At 48.2% G+C, this 14,729-nt stretch overlaps 1 protein-coding gene across 50 annotated transcripts in view; it reads right to left on the reverse strand.

Annotated features, from left to right (window-relative positions):
- Positions 1-659: 659 nt before the first annotated feature.
- Madd (MAP-kinase activating death domain) overlaps positions 660-14,729 on the reverse strand; it is a 43,548-nt gene continuing 29,478 nt past the window's right edge. For 19 of the 50 annotated variants that reach the window (XM_063284754.1, XM_063284759.1, XM_063284757.1 and 16 more), the window contains 5 exons: positions 9,540-9,647; positions 6,569-6,733; positions 6,249-6,321; positions 6,031-6,137; positions 660-3,883 (listed from right to left, as the gene is read on the reverse strand). In XM_063284754.1, the coding sequence (XP_063140824.1) occupies positions 3,596-3,883; positions 6,031-6,137; positions 6,249-6,321; positions 6,569-6,733; positions 9,540-9,647 (741 nt within the window). In that variant the 3' untranslated portion in view covers positions 660-3,595. The remainder of the gene's footprint in view (positions 3,884-6,030; positions 6,138-6,248; positions 6,322-6,568; positions 6,734-9,539; positions 9,648-14,729) is intronic. The other 31 variants (XM_063284778.1, XM_063284771.1, XM_039106011.2 and 28 more) reach the window with 3 other exon arrangements.

The raw sequence follows: 14,729 nt of genomic DNA on the forward strand, positions 1-14,729 counted from the left end.
AGGGCAGTAGGGCCCTGTACTGTACTAGGCATTAAGACCCTGTGAACCCACAGTTCATGACCATATCTCGTGAGACAGAGTGACTCCATCTAGCTCAGACACAGGAAATCACAACCTTCTCTGACTTCCTCCCTGGAGACCACATTTCCTTACAAATCTGGTGGCCGGTAGGTCTACAAATCTGGTAGGTCTGACACTCTTAGGAGTGTCATGGCAGTGTGGTGGGTATTCTGCCCACAAGTGCCAGGGTTTCCCACGGCATAGATGGCCCAGGAAGGTTGGACCTGGGTTACTACTTCGTGCTTTATTCAACATAAGACACTCACTTCCCCAAGAGCACAGAGCCCTGACCCGCAGGCCCTTGGGAGGCCCAGGTCATATCCCAACACACCTGGCCACACCTGTATAGGGGATACAGAGCAGCGTCTGTGTTTTACTGTGACTTCTTTATCAAGCTGCTCAGGTATGAATGCCCAAGTCACCTCCTCTCTCTAGTGGCCAGAGTATCCCAGGCCATAGTGTAGTAGGTGTTCATTTCTGGCACCCCAGGAAGCCCAGAAAGCAGGAGGCCACAGCAGGGCCTCAGTGTGCCAAAGCTGGATGTGGATGAGCTAGGCCTTCCTCGGGCCTGAGCTGAGAGGAAAGTCAGGGAGCTCCAGCAGAGTTCAGGACATTTATTTCACATCACACAGCTGTACATTTTTCTATAAATAATGTGGAGCTGAAATATTTACATTCTCCCCCTGTCCAGTCCTTAGCACTGAAGCCAGGAGACTCTGCCTGCAGACAGGCATGTGTGTTGGGCTCAGCCCCGCCCTGACCCACCTAGCTCCAGCTCTTAGGCAGAGCGGCTGGTGCTGTCTAGGAAACCATCACCTCACTCCTCTGTCCTCTCATGCCACAGGCCAGGAGGACCACCGCAAAAATCCCAGCCCAGCACACGCAGTCATTCAGGATCCCCCACGGGTGCGACAGGCAGCAGCATGAGCTGCAGCCACAATTTAGGAGCTGAGGAAGCAAAGAGGTTGCCACTTACTGAGCTTCCTTTGAATCCTCCCTCCTCCTCCCGGGCCCTCAGCCAGGAAGGCTGTCCCCAAGTGTCTCTCACTTCCCAGACTGGAACTGTCCCAGGTGCCCCACAGTGCCAGACCACAGAGGATGGAGAGAAGACCCATAAACAGGAAGGGATAAGGACAAGGACACGGGACCACAGTGCAAGGACAGGCAATAGAGTGCTCACAGTGACCCCACAGACACGCACGCACACACACAAACTCTCTGGAGCCCTGAGGGGACAGTAGGCTAGTCTGCTATTGTAGGAAGAGAAGGTAATGAGACTAGCTTAGCCCCATGACAGATGAACACAAGGACACACTCAGACATAAAACGAAACCAGCTCAACCGCAGGAAGGAGCTTGCAGAGAACACCTTGCAGAGAACACACACACACACACACACACACACACAGAGTCTCTGTCTCAGTCGAGGCAGCTTCAGCGCTTAGGAGCAGCAAGAGGTGAGGGGTGACCCCTGGGCTGGCCCAGCTGTGTAACCCCTCTCTATCAGCTAGAGACAGGCCGAGGTGGGGTTCGGAGGTCTTCTTCACTGCTACGAACTGCGGCCACATACGAGAAGAGACACAACACAGAATAGCAGATCTCGTGGGCCTGCAGGAGACAGAAGACCCGTTGGATCAGCCACACTGAGACTCCTGCCCCTTCATAGGTGGAGGGTCAGCCTAGGGTACAAGGCCTGCCCTAGCACTAGCACTGGCCTCTGGGCTGAGTCTTTGGAAGCCTTTCTCTTGAGAGAGGGGGTCAGCACATGTACCCCAGGATGAAAGTGTATTTCAACTTGAGTTGAACCACTGGCATCTGGACCAGTCCCCCATGAGGGTCCCCGCTTCTTGTCGGAAGGTTCCCAGGGAGCCCTGTGTGCTTCAGTCTGTTGTGGCTGAGACGCATACTCACCATTGGAGTCTTGTACTTGTGGCTCACCACTTCTTTAATTTCAGGAACTAAAACCGGACGGGCAAGAGACAAAACAGAAAGCTCAAAACTAAGAGTGACAGTGGCCTACTCCCCCAGGCGGCAGTGGGCAGCGCCAGGCTCCCCTTCCCTCTGTATCTTCTCACAACAGCTGGGGTAGCTTAGGCTATGACAGAACAGAGCTCAGCCTGTCCAGCAGACTCCTTGGGTTGTCCAGGCAGACTCCTCAAATAGACATCGGAAGTCTGCTGTGGCTCCTTACTTGACGGTTGGGATCTACATGCTTCTTTAGGTGCCCCAAGGTAGAAGGGCTGGCCGTTCTCCCGCCTGGTCATAGCTACTCTCCAGGGTTTTTGAGGAGTTGCAGTAGGGAAGAGAGTGGTCTCTAGCCTGTGCCTCCCTTGCTGAGATGCCCATGAACTCATCCTTGTCACGAGAGCCCACAAATCTAGTCATGAGAAATTGTCATTCCTCCCACAACCCCCACACAGAGGGTCACAAAGTAGTATGAAGTAATAGAATACTAAACCCAACATCAGACTTGGAGGAGACATCAACTCCTGTGAGGCAGGAGACTCTTGGGCCTGCCTGTGTGAGGGAGAGCGTCAGAGGGCTCTGGAGCAGACACACTGATCAGGAGAGAAAGGCGAGTACAGCACCCAGGTGGAGGTGACGGGGAGCATCAGGCAAGTACACACATGTCCACAGCCCAGAATGCAAGACTAGGAGTCAACCCATCCCAGCCATGCAGGGTCTGTCCCCGGCCAGAGGAAGGAGTAGGGTCTCCCAGGTCCAGCCACCAGTGTGGCCTCGTGAGACTGGGAGGAGGGCATGACATCCCTCTGGGGGCAGAAAAGATAGAAGGAGAGTTGGTCACACCTTCTTCTGACCCTGGGAGGTAGAATACCCAGAACCCAGTGTTAGCATGAAATAAACTAATTAGAGACAGAGCAAGAAGCCCCAGATCATTCTCCTGAGTTGGAAGAGTTCCCCAAGTTTCTCTCCGGCAAACGAGAGAAGGGAGCACAGTGAAGAGAGAACTCAGAACAGGGAGCCAGCACAAGGGGGAGGGGTGTTGGAAGGAAGAGGGTGGGGAGAAGGAGAGACCACTAGTTATGAAAAGAGCCCACCACCCACTGCAGGGCCCAAGGCTGGGGCCTGGAGAAAGGCAGCACGAGCTGAAGTCACGTTACCTGCTGGAGAACGAAGGTTTTCATAGCAGCGGATGAGGGGCACAAAAGAATGAAGCACAAACACAGCAGGAACTCAAAGCCCCAGGGTGAGCCCCACTACACCATTCCTTAAAGCCTGTTTTGGGGGAGGGATCCAGCTTCCAGATAGACCTGCCCTTCTGCCTCTGAGGCCCATGGGGCTTCTCTGGCCTCAGCTGAGTCTGCCAGTGAGGCCTCATCCCCCTCCTCTAGAACAGAGGCCAGGTGGAACCCAGAGTGGTGCCAGGGAGGCTGGGTGGAACCTTGTTGGGCTGCTAGAGAGGTGGTGGTAGGCAACATGGACAACAGAGCTTGAGGACCACCAGTCTGCTCTGCCCCAGAACTTTCTGACCACTGGCTGGCCAAACAGGAAAGAGGGACTACATTATTACCACCCTAGACTCTAACCTGTCCAAGGCTTCCTGCTCTCCGGGGACCACTGGTTATCCTGTCTTTCTCCTTTCTGTTGTCTTCTCGGGGATCCTTTCCTTCCCTGTCAACTCCTGACCTCTCTGCAGGGCTTTTGTCCCCCTGCCCTACTCCCTCCTCTGGAGCTCCAAGGTTTGAGTTACTGCCATGTGAGTCCAGACCTAAGAGCAAAATAGTGTAATTACCAAATTCTTCCAGGACAAAGACGCCTCGAACTGTATTGCACTTTTTAATGTGATTCAGCTCTATGAAAACCTGCAAGAGAGGGAGGGGGCGGGGGTAAGGCCCAAAGGCTCCACCCCTGCCCCATGAAGCCCACTCTCCCAGCTACAGCCCATGCTCCCCGAGGAAACCTAGTTCCCAGAGGGAAGACATAAGAATCCACACACACACAATCAAAAGCGCTAAGAGGCGAAGAAAGCAGAAAGGGCAAGTACCTTCCGCTCCTGGCCGGAGGAGAAAGCATGGGAGAGAAATGAAGGCATTAGTTTTAATGGTCAAACCCAGCCCAAAGGCCCCTCTGCTGACCTGGGTTACCCACCCGTACCCTCTGTCCAGGCAGCACTCATAGGACACGGTGCCCAGGGATCTCTGACTCGGTCCCTCAGGTCTCTACCCTTCCATACATCCTCCTCCGGCGCAGAGGGCTGGCACGGGTGCAAAGCTCCCCTCGGACTGTCCTGAGGGTGGGAGATGGTCTGATCTTCCTTGACACAGGATCCGGGACCTCCCGAGAAGCATGCAGTGACAGTAATAACTGCTATGTGCTGAGCTCTGACCTGACGCTTTATAGACTCTTATCTGACTGGCACAGCCTCTTACTGTCTGCGTGTTACAGATGAGGAAGAAACAGGACCAGAACATTTGTTCGTTCGTGAGTGAAGCTGGGCTTCAGATCCAAGAACACTCTGACTCCCAGTCTATGCTGCTCCCATCTGTTACTCCAAGAGCAGAACCACACTGAGGGCCAAAGCTTTGCTCACCCCAGCTGCTTGCTGTTGGCAGAAGATGGGTCAGGCCACAAGAAACTGCTCCATTAACATTCTAGACCATGGAGTCAGACCCAGGAGTCGGCCTTCACTGTTACTCTCTGTAGGATGCTACTTCTAGAAGCCAAGCCTTCCAGTACAGGCCATTTTGGACCCAATAGGCAACTGTTAATGTGAAGGCCCGGGATGGGGAACACTGAGCGCTGAACAAGGAGGTGGGCAGCATGTCTGGGTACCAATTAACAAGAGCTCACCTTTTCTGGGAGCGAGGGGCACGGCACTGAAACGGGATCAGAAGCCACCTCTCTAGCTCCTTCATGGTCTAAAAAAGTACACAGGCACTACCCGTCCTTGGGATAACCCTACTAGGTTCCAGACTGGAAATACACTAATAGAACGACAGGATGTCTGGGCAGCTAGTTAGCTATTTCTTGTATCTAAACTTCCCAGCTAGACGTCTTCATGGCTAAACTGGCAAGGAGGGGCAAAAGTAACGTCAAAGCCAGATATCCACCTTCACTGAGTCCCTGCTCGGCCAGGGGATTCAGGACATCACACTAGGACCTAGTTCAGAGTCTTGGGGACTTTAGGGAGGGGAAGAAAGGCACTTGTGTGAGGAGGCAGAGCCGGGAACGGACCTGGGATGATGCGCTGGCCTCAGAGGGAATTAGCTTAAGCAATGTCCACTGAGAGAAAAAGTATCACTGTGTTAAAAAGACCAAGAAGAAAGAGAGAAGTCAGCTCCTAGGGTGGAATCACAGTAGGAAAAGGATCCTGAAGCAACTCCCCCATCAAAGGAAGGCATGAATGAGGCCTGTGGAGCAGGGCAGAGTAGGGACATCCAGAGGAAGAGAAGGGACAAGAGTCAGCAGGAAAAGGCAACCACCCATACTTGGAGAGGACAGAGACAGACAGACGGACGGACAGATGGACACACACACACACACGCGCGCGCGCGCACACACACACACACACACACACACACACACACACACACACACACACACACACGAGATCGTGTACACAGGGAGATTGGCCAATCTACACTCTCAAAGCAAAACCACCAAGAGAAGCACGCCCTGGGAATACAGGAAGGCAGAGAGACACGCAAGAGGGGCCAAGTGAGACGCTCCCACTCACACTGTGTGAGTCTAACGGGTGGGCAGCACAGCCACCAAGCCTCTTCTCTTCCCGTTCCCAACACAGGCTCCCTGCTGCATCTGCTCAGAGCCTGGGTCTCGCCCGCCACTGTGCCCTCCCCTTTGGTTTCTCTCTCGGTCTAGCCATTCACTTCTCTCTCACTTGTCCAAGGCTCTCCCTCTTACTCACTGGGAGAGCACAGAGAGCCTGGAAACTGATCGTATATAGTAAAACACTGGGGCCGGGAGGCCGCCTGCTGCTGCTTGTACATACCTGGTTATGCATGAACTTGAGATTGATCCCTTCCAGGGTGACCTGAAGCAAGCCGCCCTCTCCAGTCTTCATGTCCTGCACAGGGAACTCACCACCTAGTTCAGGCCCTGTGGTAAAAGCAAAGTGTCAGCTGACTGGTGGCGGGAAGGTCCCACAGCCCCTTTCTAGTCGGGTCCCTGGGGTGAGAGGGAGAGCACTCTGGGGTGTCTGCTCCTCACCGGGTTTGATGCTTTGTTGCCGGGCAGCCGCACGCTCCATGCTGTCCTTCACACAGTAGTACAGCTCCCGACACTGCAGCACAGGGAGGGGAGGTCCTTGATAGCAGCCCTTCCAGGGTTCCATTTCCCTGCTCTAGTGCTCCCAAAGGCTAAGGTTAATGTCAGGTCTCAGAGCCAGTGCAAGCATTCCAAGTGAGAGTGGGAGGCCAAATCTGGCTTTAGGTGTGGATTTCGGAATTTTAACTTTCCAGTGAGAAATTCAGCACTTAGTCCTAAATGCCTATCCAATCCCCAGCCCAAACTCTGATGACCCCGGGTACCTTCTTGGTATAGAACTTGTTGAGCTGCGTCTCAGAGCCATTTCTACGCCATAAGCACAGGACCTTGGTCTTGGGACAGTAGGTCATGTTGATAAGCTTCTCATACCACCAGCGCTCGTACACTGTCCCGATGTTACTACGTAAGACCACACAGTCGTCACACACCTGCCAAGACACATAGCCCTGGTCAGTGGTTCTGGTCTCTGGCTGCTTTTTCCATCCCAGGCCACACTACACGAGCCTCACAGGGAAAAGGTGGCATGACTGACCTGGGGGCAGCCCTGCGGTCAAGTTTTCTGCCCAATACTCAGGGCCCCTCAGGGAAACACAGCTGGACAGACTTTCTGTTAGGAATACTGACAGAAATGGAATCTCGGAAAAGCGCACTGTCCAAATCGGTTAGTGTGCCCCACCTCATAGGTGCTCTCTAGACCAAGGACTTAGAGCGTATCTCCTGCCTCCACTTACAACCATATGGAGAAATTAGCTTTGTTACCAAGGAGGAGGCGAGGCGTGACTGGGGAGAAAACACTAGGGCCAGTACATTTTCTAGTCTAAATACTTTTATTTAGAATTCACTAAATTACTTTATTTGGAATTCACTCTTAAATTCTACTATAAAATGCTTTTATAATTACGCAAGTGACACATGAACAATGGTTATTGTGTAAAAATTACTCAATATAGGATGATAGGCGTTAGGAAGCAAGGTCCCCTTCACATGCTTTCCTAGTTCAACAGTTCCCTCCAGACGAACTCACCCATTCTCATAGCTTCAATTACTGGAGTGACATGTGGCACACTGGTTAGCAGATGGGTCTAGGGCCAGACTGCGTGGGTTGAGATCCCAGCTGTACCATACGTAGCTATGTCATGTTGAGCGGGCTCTTTTGTCAGTGTCCCCTCATGGCTAAGGAGGGACTCACTGACAGTAATAACTACTAAGTGTATTAATATGAGCACTTTGTGTTGTTCCGTTTTTGTTTTTTTGTTTTTTTTTTTTTGGTTCTTTTTTTCGGAGCTGGGGACCGAACCCAGGGCCTTGCGCTTCCTAGGTAAGCGCTCTACCACTGAGCTAAATCCCCAGCCCCCCGTTTTTGTTTTTAAAGATAGTGTCTCACTCTATGTACTCCTGGATGCCCTGGATCTTGTTATGTAGAGCAGGCTGGCCTCGAACTCACAGAGATCATCCTGTCTCTGCCTTCTGAATGCAGGGATTAAAGGAGTATCCATCACGCCTGGCACAACATGCATAAACTCTTTAACGTACATCAGAAGCCAGGTATAGGTGTGGGGATGCAGCTCAACAGCAGGGTGCTGCACACAGAGAGTTCCCAGTTAGCTGCTTTGACGACCTAGGTACGATGCAAAACCATAATACTTAGGGCCAGTGAGATGGCTCGGCAAGAACAACGCTTGCTAAGCAGGCGAGGAAACTTGATTTTGGGCACCCAAGCCCTCATAAACATGGGACAAAACAGAACCAACTCTACAAAGTTGTTTTCTGATCTCCATACACATGTGGTGGGACATAAAATAAGAGGTATAATTTACATAATTGTTAGCAACATAGTGATGCTCTTTAAATCTTTCTCCACCCAAGCCCTCTCGCCTCTGCTCCTGACCACTCTTGGAAGATATTCTTGCCAAAATATTGAACCTTAAACCAAGCATCTCTGCTGGGCTAAAAGTTTACAGAAGAAAGGCAAATGACTGAGAAACAGGGTCAAGGAGATGAGATTGCCAGAAAGTCTAGATGCTAAAGGCAGAAAGTGAATTTCTTCAGCAAAATAACTGGCAACAGGGGAACCTATGTAAGGACATGCTCGAGAATTTTAACTATCGAAGCTGGACAAGCGATACCTGCCTTTAACCCCAGAACTTGGAAGCAGAGGCAGACAGATCTATGTGAATTCAAGGCTAGCTTGGTCTATACAGTGGGCTCTAGGCCAGCCATGGCTATGTAAAACTCTGTCTCAAAAACAAAACAAAACAAAAATGGAAACAGGGCTCCAAGATGGCTCCATGAGTAAAGGGACTTTCTGCCAAGCTGAACACCTGAGTCTGCATTTGACATCCAGGGTCCATGTGGTGGAAAGAGAAAACCAAGTCCTATAAGTTGGCCTCTGACCTCCACACACATGCTGGGATACACATAGAGAGATAAATATACATTTTTTAAAAGAAGGAAAGATAAAGGAAAAAGTCTTTTTATTCCAGTATAGGGAAGTAGGATGGAAATGCTGAATGAAAAGACTAGGTATTGGGGCTGGGGATTTAGCTCAGTGGTAGAGCGCTTACCTAGGAAGCACAAGGCCCTGGGTTCGGTCCCCAGCTCTGAAAAAAAGAACCAAAAAAAAAAAAAAAAAAAAAGAAAAGACTAGGTACAGGCCAGTGAATAGGCAGCCATGCTATACTGTCAACAGACCAGCACGCTCTAGGGCACACCGGAGGTCTCTACTCCCTTCCCACGAGAAAGAGGAACATAATAATTTATGTTCACATCATCTGTTGTTTGGTTTCTCTATGTTGCCTTGACTGTCCTGAAATTGGCTCTTTAGACCAGACTGGCCTCAAATTCTGCCTCCCAGTGCTGGGATTAAAGGTGTGCACCGCCACTGCCTGGCTATGGTCACATCTTACTGCTTGCCTACAGTCTCCTGGAGGAGACAAAGGAGACAACGATGCTTGGTGGATGAGAGGATGAGGATAGTAGAAAACAAGGAAGCGGAGGTTAAAATACGCAGCAGCCACCACCCAAACACGTCATGCTATGTTCTCATTCATGGACAATGCAATTATGTCCTACATCCAATACTGAGAAAAAGAAATAAATGGTGAGGATCGCAGTTACCTAGTCATTTGCAATAATAACTTGGTAAATTAATGATAAATAGAAAAAAACCCTAGTGCTGCTCTAGAACCTTCTTGGATCTCTGTATATTCTTCTGGCTCTCCAACATGAACTCACTTCCATGAAAAAGATATCTCCATTTGTGTCCGTCCCTGCGTGCACAACGAACGTCTGCTTCTTCATGTGCCTGCTGCCACTGGATCGGATGGAGAGATCACGCCCATTCTGAGGAAAAAGAGATGCTTAAAATTTTCAGATGTTGCTCTTGCACACAGATATGGAATTTTAAAAAATGTCTCAGGGAATGGGGATGGGGTGGGGAATTTATTGGGGTGGATGGGGAAGGGGGACAACATTTGAAATGTAAATAAATAAAATAATAAAAAAATAAAGTCTCACTTAAGCAATTAAATTTCTAGTACCTTCCTTAGCCCAATCTTTTCATTTGTTTGTTTTGTTTGTTTCTTTGTTTCAAGACAGGGTTTCTCTGTGCAACCCTAGCTGTCCTAGAACTCCCTCTGTAGACCAGGCTGGCCTTGAACTCAGAGATCAGCCTGCCTCTGCCTCTTGAGTGCTGGGATTAAAGGCCTGTGCCACTATGTCCACTGCAGCACCACATTATCTGCTAGCCACTGGCCAAGGGAAAGACCAATGACTTTTCAAAGAATTTCTGTTTACATGAATTGTGGCTATACTTACTGTTCTTGACGTAGTAATAACATTTTAACAATTATTAATTAATTTTAAGATAATTAGACCAGGAGGAGATGGGGGCTGTGATCAGATGCAATAATTTGCTGATGGCCAAGCGTATGGTAAAGAATGCACCTCTTATAGGGTGTGTTTCTCCTAATAACAGCAACAGTGAAGAGTGTCAGTGTTTCACTTACAGATCCCTTCAGTGTTTGAGAAAACAGCTGCATTCTTGGGCTGGGCATCGTACCCCACACTCAAGGCAGGAGATCACAGGTTGGAGGCCAGCCTGAGCTACATTACAAAACACCACTTCAAAAAAGAAAGAAAGGACAATAGAGAGGAAGGAGCTGGCCCTGCTCCTTGCCATGCTGCATGCCTATTTTCTCCAGTACTTGGGAGCTGGGGCCAGAGGATGGGAAATCTAAGATCATTCTTAGTCACATACCAAGTTGAACCATGAAATCTCATTCTCATCAGAAAAAAATACAATGATGTGTACACCTTAAATACCAACATTTGAGAGAGGCAGCAGCAGCAGGTGGATCTCTGTGAGTTTGAGGCCAGCCTGGTCTACATATAAGTTCCAGGCCAACCAATGCTATACAGTAAGACCTGTCTCGAAAATAAAATGGAACAAAATAAAATAAAAAGGAGGTTGGCAAGATAGCCCAGCAAGAAAAGAACTTGACAGCTTGAGTTAGGTCTCTGGAACCCACACAGTAGGAGAGAACTCTAGCAAAATGTCCTCTAGCACACATACCCAAAAACAAATAAAAATCCAATTTAAAAACAAGAGCTGCCTTTGTTTAAAGCCTCTCTGTGAGTGTAAGGTCAGCTTGGCTTATATAGTAAGTTCCAGGACAGCTATAATTGAATATAGAGAGATGCTGTCTCTAGAAGGAAGGGAGGGAGGGAGGAAGGGAGAAAGGGAGGAGGGAAGAAGGATAGGAGTGAGAGGCTGGTGGGGTAAGGAACTAAAAGAAAACTGCTACATTCTCCACCTATTTCTGTATATAAGCTATTGCGTATGTGGCCTTGGCTAAGGAACAGAGAAAATGTGACCTCACAGGTAGGCACTGGAAATGGGGAGATTCTAAAGGCCTTTCCAGATAAGCAGGTCTCCATACTCTACTGACCTAGAACTTGCTTTCTATACCTCCAGGCTGGCCTCAAGCTCGCTACAACACTCCTCTGCCCCCCTCCCCCTAACACTGGGATTAGCAGCATTACTACAGCAGCTAGGATGTGTATTTGAAAGCCCAGCCATTGGGTTGGGGATTTAGCTCAGTGGTAGAGCACTTGCCTAGGAAGCGCAAGGCCCTGGGTTCGGTCCCCAGCTCCGAAAAAAAAAAAGAACAAAAAAAAAAAAAAAAAAAAGAAAGCCCAGCCATGGACAGTTCATATAGTTACAGTAAAGCCCGCCTGGCTCCTCTAACCTGGAGTAGGAAATTTACCCTTATTTGTACTTGTGATATCACACAGTATATTAGAAAGACACTAACCAAATGTTAATCCTTCAGTATATCTTATTTTTAAAAATCATATTCATGGGGTTGGGGATTTAGCTCAGTGGTAGAGCACTTGCCTAACAAGCACAAGGCCCTGGGTTCAGTCCCCAGCTCTGAAAAAAAGAAAAAAAAATCATATTCATTACATCATCAATCTCATTAGAAAAGCCTTAAAATCCTGGAAAACTGGCCAGACATGGTGATGTATACCTTTAATCCCACCACTTGTGTGGCAAAAGTAGGTGGATCTCTGTGAGTCTGAGGCTAGCCTGGCTTATATAGTGAGTTCCAGGCCAATCAGGACTATGTAGTAAGACTCTCTCTTTAAAAAACAAAACCAAAAAACAAACTAAAAAAAAAACTCCAAAATTCTCATTTTCACATTTAAAAATTTGGTAACCAATATTATCAACTGCCTACCCTAAAAGAACTGGCTCATGGCTCACAGAATCAACTATTGGGAACGCAAGTGGTTCACAGAAATCAGGAACCTGTATGGGTCTAACCTAGGACCTCTGAATATATACTACGGTTGTATAGCTTGGTGTTCTTCTTGTTCTCCTAACAGTGGTAGTGGGGGCCGTCCCTGGCTTCTCTGCCTGCCTTTGGAACCCTTTTCCTCCTGCTTGGTGGCCTCATCCAGCCTTGGTGAGACGGTATGTGCCTTGTTATGCTGTGTTTGGTTGATGCCCCTGGGAGGACTACTCTTCTCTGAGGGAAGGCAGCAGGGTGGGTCTGGGGGAAGGGAGAGGTCAGGGGGAGGAAATGGGGGACAGGAGGGAGGGGAAACTACAGTTGAGATGTAATATAGGAGAGAAGAATAAATTTTTAAAAATAGAGAATTGGTTCACTGTTTTGTTTTTTAAAAAGTGTCTGTCAACTCAACCTAATAGGCATAGGGAAAATGGTGTTTCGTGAACACGGCTAATATTTCACTTATCACAGGCTGCTTTTCCTCACAGCAATCACTGGGTTTGCAGCAGAAATGCTTTATGTATAATTGCCATTTTATTTCAGGAAATATTAAAAAGGCATCAAAGCAATGATTAAAATGTAATAAAAGTGATGTGTTTCAGTTTCATCAAGAACATTCATAAGTGAAACTGGCTTTTTAATTTTCATTTTATATACATGAGTATTTTGCCTAAATGTGTGCCTGGTGCTCACACAGGCCAGTGATGGGCACTGGATCCCCTGGAACTGGAGTTACTGATGGTTGTGAGCCACTGTGTAGGTGATGGGAACCAAGCCCAGGGCCTCGCAAAAGCAGTGTGTGCTCTTAACCACTGAGCCATCTCTCCAGTCCTGAAATTGGTAGGGGTTTGTTTGTTTGTTTGTTTTGAGACAGGTTTTCTCGGTATAACAGCCCTGGCTGGCCTGGAACTTGATCTGTAGATCAGGCTGGCCTCAAACTCAGAGATCTTTCTGCTTCTCCCTCCTGAGTACTGGGGTTAAAGGCAAGCACCAACATGCCCAGAAAACCAGCAGTTTTTTAAAATAATTTTTTAGACAGTCTTACAATATAAGCCAGGCTGTCCTTAAGCTTGTGATCCTCATGTTATTAAGATGCATTTTAAAAAGTCAGTTTCAGGGGCTGGAGAGGTGGCTCAGTGGTTAAGAGCACTGACTGCTCTTCCAGAGGTCCTGAGTTCAACTTCCAGCAACCACATGGTGGCTCACAACCATCTGTAATGGGATCTGATGCCCTCTTCTGGTGTGTCTGAAGACAGCTACAGTGTACTCATACATGTAAAATGAATAAGTAATTCTTTTTTTAAAAGTCAGTTCCAAGGTCCATAGAGATAGCTCAGCAGTTAAAGGCACTTGCTTTTCTTCCAGGGGACCTGGGATTTGAGTCCCATCTCCCACAGAGTGGTTACCGAGTAGCTGTAACTCCAATTTCAGGGGATCCAGCTCACTCTTCTATACTCTGTAGGCACCATGCACACATGTGGTGTGTGTGTGTATGTATGTATGTATGTATGTACACACACACATACACAGACAAACAAATACACATAAAATAATAAAATTTTTAAAAATTGCAAGACCTAGTTCTAGGCTAAAATAAATAAATTCTAAGTAATAGGATCACTGTGTGCCTCATTACATTCAGCATGAAACTGCTAGGTTTTTAATTTTAATTTTTTAAAACTTATTTTGTAATTTTATATGTATGAGTATTTATGCTCAGAGTGTGCATGTCTGGTACTCTCAGAGGTCAGAAGAGGGCATCGGATCCCCTAGATACAGATGGTTGTGAGCCACCATGTGGGTGCTAGGACTCAAACCCAGGCTCTCTGGAAGAGCAACAAGTGCTCCTAACCACTGACCCAACTCTTTAGTCCTTAAATTATATTTTATTTACTTATTTGTTCTTTTGTTCATTTTGCAAGTGTGGCTGGGTGGGTCGTGGTCTGTGTGTGGGCACGCATGTGTCGTGAAGATCATGTGCAGGTCAGAGGACGGCTTACAGGAGTCAGTTTCCTCTTTCTACCAGTGGGTCCCAGGGATCACACTCAGGTGGTCAGGTTTGGCAGCAAGTGCCTTTCCTACTGACCACCTTACCAAAAAACTGTCTTCTTTTTCTTCTTCTTTTCCCTGAGACAAGGTTTCTCTGTGCAGCCCTGGCTATGTCCTGGAACTTGCTGTGAATTCACAGAGATCCACCTGCCTCTGCCTCCCAAGTGCTGAGATTAAAGGCATGTGCCATCATCCCCAGCTTACAGAACTATCTTTTAAAGAATAGAATGCATGGAGCAGAGGGTGGGGCTCACGTGGTTTAGTGTCATGATAGTAATATGCCACAGTCTACTCAGGACTGCTTTTACAGCTTGGATACAAATATTGATCAGTTATAAAAGGCATTTTAGTTAGGCATTGGTGCACACACCTTTAATCCCAGCAATCAGAAAGCAGAGGCAGATAGATCTCTGTGTGTTTGAGGCCAGCCTGGTCTACAGAATGAGTTCCAAAACACCAGGGCTGTTACACAGAGAAACCCTGTCTCAAAAGAAAAAAAGAAAAAAAAAAGAAAGAAAGGAGGAAGGGAGGGAGGGAAGGAAAGAAAGGAAAAGAAAAGGAAAAGGAAAAGAAAAGAAAA

The sequence above is a fragment of the Rattus norvegicus genome, chromosome 3, assembly GCF_036323735.1.
Source record: "Rattus norvegicus strain BN/NHsdMcwi chromosome 3, GRCr8, whole genome shotgun sequence".
NCBI lineage: Eukaryota > Metazoa > Chordata > Mammalia > Rodentia > Muridae > Rattus > Rattus norvegicus.